Here is a 6,965-nt window from a genome sequence, read left to right on the forward strand (position 1 = left end):
TAAGTGCCTGCATCCAGTTCCCACTCCCAAGTGTGCTGGTATGTAAGAGCATGCAACTGATACACCTGCAGCCTTGTCTGGATGCGACTGCTATGCAGCTTTTTGCTGGAAGGATCACGATTCACTTCCAGGGAATTCCCTGTCGACATATATAACCTGCCGTGGGATGCACCTGAAAATATTACAGCCTACCACCCAAATCACCAGAGATGAGGGGTCGTGCAACACTAAACCTGAGCATAAGGACGCATCCTGCCCAGTATTCCCTGCTCCTGGGCCACTGGGGTATTTTCCATTTGTTTTAAACCAGACGCACCGCTTACAGCCTGTCAAAGAAAGAGCCTGTATGGAATTAATCCATTAGAAATTATTTTTGCATTCTCCTCACAGCAAAATTTAACCGGCCCTGCAGATTCATATGGGATCTGGGAACCAGGCATACTGGCACAGCCTCGATGCAAAGCTCTGGCTCCAGCACCTCATTCAAGTTTGCACTGCCACACGTTTGCAGTAGTGAGGTCCAAACACAATTCTATTACGGTGGCGGTTTGTTTTCCTCAGTTGCACGAGCACCGCAACTCCCAGGCATCGCAGACTTACTGCAGTTCCTCAGGGGTGACAGACCAGTTGGTGAGATCTATTCTATCAGGACTAAAATGCATCAGTTTTAAAAACAAGTGCAGTGATATCAGTTGCTGTCCCTCTGCCATCAGCTTTAGGAAAGCAAACTGAAAGGAATCTTACCAAATTCAGAAAGCCAGGCAAAAAAGCAGAGGAGCCATGTCTGTACAGTCTGGTTTGCAGGGCTTTAATCTCGGCCTCCCACCAAAACCCAACACAACAACAACAAAAACCCAAAATAAAAAAGGAAAAACAAAATAAAAATCAAACTCTGATCCCTAAGCTGCTTTGTGTGCGCACAGAATAACATCTGCAGAGAGCAAGGGGCTCACTCTGAGGGTCACAGGTTGACCCTCACCATGAGCCAACATCAATAGAGTAATTCAGACATTAAGTTCTGTTTTTATTTGAAACATCAAATGCAGCTTTCATCTTTTTCTAGATATAACCCTTCACCAGAACACAGTACAAAGTACAAGCCTATTTATCACATGAGCAAAAATATTAATTAATAGATACAGAAGATATATTTATAAACTAGCATTTATTTTGCTCCCCCTCCTTCAACAAACCAGCTCTAAATTAACAGCCCAAACACACTGCACCACCGAGGTCCAATTCCTTTCTCTGCAAGTAAATTTAACCGTGACCTCAGTAGACTGGTATCTCACACTGAGATTTTAGTTTTCATTTTACTGTATTTCTGACCCTGTTGTGGCACAGCGGCTGCCTGAGCTCCTCCGTGCACGGGTGGACATGAACCTCACTCCCACACACAGCTCAAGCCACCCCACACCTGGGGAGCGTCATCACAGGCAGGGCAGAAGCAAGCCCAGTTATCTGCAGGCTAGCATGGTTTTCTGTCAGAGTGCCTTGCCTTGTGTGCAGACGTCACCAAATTTCAGATCTGCATCGTATTCCTCCCCAGCACATCGCACACACGTTACCTATCCATTTCCTTGGATCAAACTTAGGGTAAATTTAGGGGGACTTCTGAATACTTGTTATTAACATCTCCAAGGCACAACTGCACTAAATCCAGCTGTTTGTTTTATGCCTTTTCTTTAATTCCAACTACACAGTAACAAGAATTACTAGACTGCATGGCACTGCTTTAGGAACTAGAGCCAGTGCTCTGTGAACAGATGTTTACCACACTGTGGTCAAGTACCTGGCATGTATTTGTGTAACAATATGTGACCTAGGCTTACCTCCCCCCTAATTACAATATTGTGCCTTTCTCCAATCTCCTGTCCTCTTTGCAAAACAAGAATCCAGTTTCATTTGCTGGAGGATTTTAGTCCAAACTACTGGAAGGGAACAAGTCTGAATCTCAGCTGAGGACATGGTACGAATGGCAAACCAGAAAGAGAAAACAAAGCAGTTTGGTTTGTGTGTGGTTTGTTTTGGGAAAAGGCACATCACAGGGAACTGAATGAGAAGAAACCCCATAAAATCAAGTAATTGCAATGTAGAAGTGAAAAAGAAATGGCTCAAAATCATGTCTGATTGCTACCAATAATCCCGAGAAAACTGTTTAGCAACAAACTGCTAATGACCACTTCCAATTTTGATCCAAAGCTATCACTGGACAAAGCAAAAATGTTAAATTCCTGCGGTGGAGAGTAGTCTTACAGATTTTTGTTAATTAAATGCAATTCTGCTGGTGTTTTCCCTGCATGAACCCAAAATTACTTCTCAATCACAGTCGGAAGGACATCAAACTTTTAGCCCAGACCTGAGCATCCTGTCCAAAGGGCAGGCAGCCTTCCTTCCCCTTCTTCTCCTGCTGGTCTGGGCCTCGCCAGCCCTCAACGAGAGGATGGAGGTCTCAAGATAAAACGTCTTACGTGAACACCACCACCACCCCCTCAGCAGAGGAAGGAGGTGTCCATCAGCGCCCTTGCTGAACAACAGGGCAGTTGTAAGCCATCCCTGCCCGGTCCCCCAGGCTGTGGTCAGCACACCTGTACCACACAGGGGATGCTCTTCCTTCCCCTCAGGCAGGCAACATGGGGGAGAAAATGCAGAACAAAGAAGAAGGGTACAGCACACCAGGTTTCCTCACATCTGACAGCTTTTCTCCTCCTCCCCTCTTTTCTGATTTTCCAGGAATGAGGAGGAAGATGTTTTTCATGCTTTTCTATATGTATAGCTCACAAAGCAGGAAAAAAAACCCAAAAACCATACATATATCTTTTAATCTGATCAGATGCTGCAAGCAGCAGGATACAAAAATACATAGTGAAAACAACAAAGCCCCTGCAGTTTTGAAACATGCGATTACCTGCTCCTTTCCTACTCTTCCAATCTTAAGTATATATTTTTAGATGTAAAAAAACGCAATGCAATAATGAGGCATAAAATACAGACATGTACGCAACTGTGCCTGCCTGCATCCAATGCTCCAAACCCAGCATGTCTGGAACGTGGTTAAAGTGGAACGATACAAACACTTTGCCCAGTGGTTCGCATCACCCACGACGACTCCAGATCCTCTGAACTTTGGCCAGTCGTCTCCCTCTGTTAATCTTTGAGTTGCTTAGAAGATTTAACTGTATTACCAAAAATTCAGACTCTAGTCTGGTGCTCTGGCCCTATAGCCTCTGCAAGCTCCAAAGAATAATAAAACAGTGATGCCAGTGTACCTCCTGCATTTTAGGCTTAAGTTCAGATCTAAGGATAATTTCTCCCCCTCAAATCTAAGCTCACTGGCAAACCTGAGCAGCGATTGCCAGACGTGGGTACAGGGGTGCCCACACAACCCTGCTGCCGTACCTCCGTCCCTGAAATAACAGGGTGCTGCATTAAAGCAACGCGCCTGTTTGCCACACCAGTGAGCCAGCCCAGTGTCTGTGCTCAACCAGGCAAACCACCGTCCTCGGTGGTGGCCACACTTGAAACCATTTCTTGACAAGTATTGTTCAGTCTTGTAACAGAAATGACCCATCCCTCATCTAATCACTGCAGCTAGAAGAATAGAAAGTGTAAGTAAACACACACATTGCATACCGCAGGATGGCATTTTTGAAGGCTGCCACTGGTACAGAGGGAGAATCAGAGTGAAGGACTGAACAGGTAAATATAAATCTATGGTCAAAAAAAAGCAGGAAAGTAACTGCAAGTAGACATGTATGCCTCAGCTTTCATAATGCTAGCAAATCTGTAAGCAGAAATCTTTTAATTCTGCTGTATTTGATAGATTACAAATCCCCTCCTAAAAACTCCTGAAAGCAGCTTACGGTTCAGACAAGTAACTATTTTGCAGCGGATGACAAGAGACCTAAGAACAGAAACGATGGAATAATAGCTCTGTAAGTAACACAGATTTCTTGAATGCAAGAAGACAGAAAAGAAAAAATCTGTACAATTCAAGGAGCAGTCTACAGCTGGAAATCCTAGGAGACCTGCTTCGGTTAACTGTGTATTTTCTTTAAAGGCAGCGAGCATACTTTGTAAGAATATAATTAAAAATCTTCAGGAGCAAAGTGTCTCAGGAAACAAGACACGCCTCCCGTTCCTGATGACTTTCTTTTTTAAAATGAACTGACGTCTCCTCTATGCTCCAACATGAGACAAAGAATTCAACTACAAGAAATGTAGTACTGCAATTAATACCCCCAAAAATGGTTGCCTTGCTCGGAGCAGGAGCATAGGGGAACAAGTCGCTCCCCCTCAGTTAATCTTCCAAGACACACTGCTCGGCCACGGTAGGCGCGAGCAGGGCACTCACCAGTTTGTGTTTTTCTCAAGGAGGCAGCTCGTCAGCTTTTGATTTCAGTTTGCACCTCCGGTGCCCCACGAGCAGCTGCTGGCTGCCTGCCCCACACCTCCCCAGAGCCAGCAGACCCAGCTGCCCGCTGCCATGCGGGATGCCCGCTGGAGGAGTGGAAGCGGAGCGGGCCTGCTGAGACTCACTGCTCGTTTGGAAAACAAGTCACGTGCGAACCGAGTTCATTTTAGGCTATTCTACAGGAGACACCATCCAGCACAACCGTGCAAAGTGGAGCCTGTGCTGGGGAGAGCATTGCCACCCCAGGGCAAAGCAGGCCCAGCTGGGCACGGTCCTCGGTCCCCTCCGGAGCAGCCCTGGAAGAGCAAAGCAGAGCAGGCACAGCACCAGACTGGAGGAGCTCCCAGGCAGGGGCCGGCACTGTCCCTGTAAGACAGCCTCCTGCACGTACACAGCCGCTGCCCGAGCAGCAAACAAAGCTGCAGAGAGCCTGCGCACAGCAGCCCTCCGCTCATGCCATCGCAGCACAGGTAGCGGCTGTGGGGAAAACAACAAAACCACCACTACTGTGACAAACAGGCAGACGATAATTGCGATAAATAACAACCGAGTCATGCACTTTGACGGATCCGCATGCGGCAGGCGGGTGGGCAGGCTGGAGACCCGGCGGTGCAGCAGAAGCCCTGGCGAGGTCAAGTTCACTCCAGCACCTTCTCACTCAATACCTACATAAGTTCTAGTGCGCGGGTGGCTCTCCCCCCACCACCCTGCACACACTCCCCTCCCGAGAGCCCGGCACCACGCTGCAACCGGAGGCTGCATCTGCTCCGGCTGCGATGGGGGAGGCGGTCGGTTCGCTGCCTGTGGTTTATAAATAAATGCCAGGGGGGGAAATTAGTGCCATGCAAAGAGAAGTCTGGGTGGCGATTATGGTGTTAAGATCTGCAGTAGAAGCCGCTGCCGGTGAGCGTGGAGCAGAAGGAGCGATGAGGGCGGATGGTTTAGAAGTGCAGTGAGTACTAAGGAGATGGTGTACGCGTGGCAGTGTTTATATGAGAGATCAAAACAGAGCCAAGCCCATCCAGGGAAAAAATGGCGACTACCGGGATGGGGGAAACTAAGACACTGGATTAGTTATTATTTTTAATAAATGTATGCACTGCACATAAACTAGACACATTGGAAAAGCTGCCAATTCATTCTGAAAAAGCGGTGCGTCTATTACCTGTTATTCTGGGATTTTCTGGCCATGGTGCCTGCCTTTGTTTTCTTTCTGGAATAGTCACTATCGAAGGGTAACACTGATGCATAGCCATGTTCTGCTTCTAGGGACAAAGTCAGCATTAGTGGCAATATATTTTTTCCATGCATTTTTTTCCTCCTTTGCAGGAACACTAGGGTAAAGAACAGAATTTTTTCCGGTTGATTTGTTTGGATTTTATTCTGGCATCTCTTAAAGAAGCGAGACAAAAAAAAAGTAAATAATAGAACAACTCGGTAAACCAAAAAAAGAAAAAAAAATGCCGAAATTAGGAGGATTATCGGAGTGCACATTAAAAACGAGGCGGATCATGCAAACCCTTGTCACGCTGCGCGGGGGGGAGGGGAGCACTGCCATACAATTAACGACTGCCACACACAGAAAAGTGTGAGGGATCCTGAGCGCTGCCGCACACGCACCAGCCCCATCCAGAGCTTCACCAAAAAAAATAACCCTTTTTTTTTTAAAAAAAAAAAAAAACAAGAAAAATTAAAAGCCAAGAGAAGAGCACTGTTCCTCCCCCAGCGCGGTGCCTCTGGCGAAGCCCGGGCCAGTCCCGCGGCGCCCGGGCAGGTGAGGGCCCGGGGCTGGTCCCCCGGCCCGGGGCTGGTTCCCCCGGCCCGGGCCGCCCGCCGCTGACACACAACAAAGGCCGAGAGCGGCTGGGAGCGCCTGCGGGTGAGTGACTGACTGCCCGCCTGCGCCCAGTACCTCGGTCTCTTCTCTCCAAGTACTCGGCCGCTTCCAGGAGAATTAACAGAGAGTTCAATTCCATGGCTGCCTGTGCCGTGCCGTGCCGTGCCGTGCCCAGAGCCCCCAGTCGCCCCGCGTCGCGCACCGCGCCGAGTTCACGCGCGGGGGACTTCCAAGCCCCCGGTTATAAGGCACTTCGCTCAACCTACATTTGACACACAGGCGACGGGCAGCCCTCGCCACCAATAGGAAATGTCGATTAGGCGCGGGGGCAGGACGAAGGGAAGCAGCCGGGCCAACCGGCAGCCAGACCACCCCCCCTTTTCCTCTGGCTGGGGCAGGGAATGTTGACAGATCCCCATCTCGACCTCCGATTGGCTGGCCACTATAGTAACAATTTAGAAGCCGAAGCTTAGCAACAGCACGTGGTGGCCCGGCCCCCGAGCTCGCTGAGTGGCCGGCTCCTTGCATGTTAAGCAGGTAGGGGCCATCGATTGGTGCGCGGAATGCCATGCAAATGAGGACGGGGAAGGAGCCAATGGGGTCGGACGCGCGTGCCGTGAGGCGGGAGGCGAGGAGGCAGGGAGGGGGAGCCAATGGGCGGGAGCAGGCACGGCGTTGCCGTGAGGAAGAGGCAGGCGAGGGGCGGGGCCTCGG

The 6,965-nt window shown here is 49.2% G+C and overlaps 1 protein-coding gene across 3 annotated transcripts in view; it reads right to left on the reverse strand.

Annotated features, from left to right (window-relative positions):
- The window catches only part of MXD4 (MAX dimerization protein 4), a 39,115-nt gene extending 32,599 nt beyond the window's left edge, over positions 1-6,516 (reverse strand). The window contains exons 1-2 of one of the 3 annotated variants that reach the window (XM_080410871.1): positions 6,327-6,516; positions 5,580-5,676 (exon numbers count right to left, since the gene is read on the reverse strand). In XM_080410871.1, coding sequence (XP_080266997.1) covers positions 5,580-5,676; positions 6,327-6,390 — 161 coding nt within the window. In that variant the 5' untranslated portion in view covers positions 6,391-6,516. Of the gene's footprint in view, positions 1-5,579; positions 5,749-6,326 lie in introns of all 3 variants that reach the window. The other 2 variants (XM_080410869.1, XM_080410870.1) reach the window with 2 other exon arrangements.
- Between the last annotated feature and the right edge of the window lie 449 nt (positions 6,517-6,965).

Source organism: Falco punctatus (genome assembly GCF_963210335.1).
Source record: "Falco punctatus genome assembly, chromosome: 1".
NCBI lineage: Eukaryota > Metazoa > Chordata > Aves > Falconiformes > Falconidae > Falco > Falco punctatus.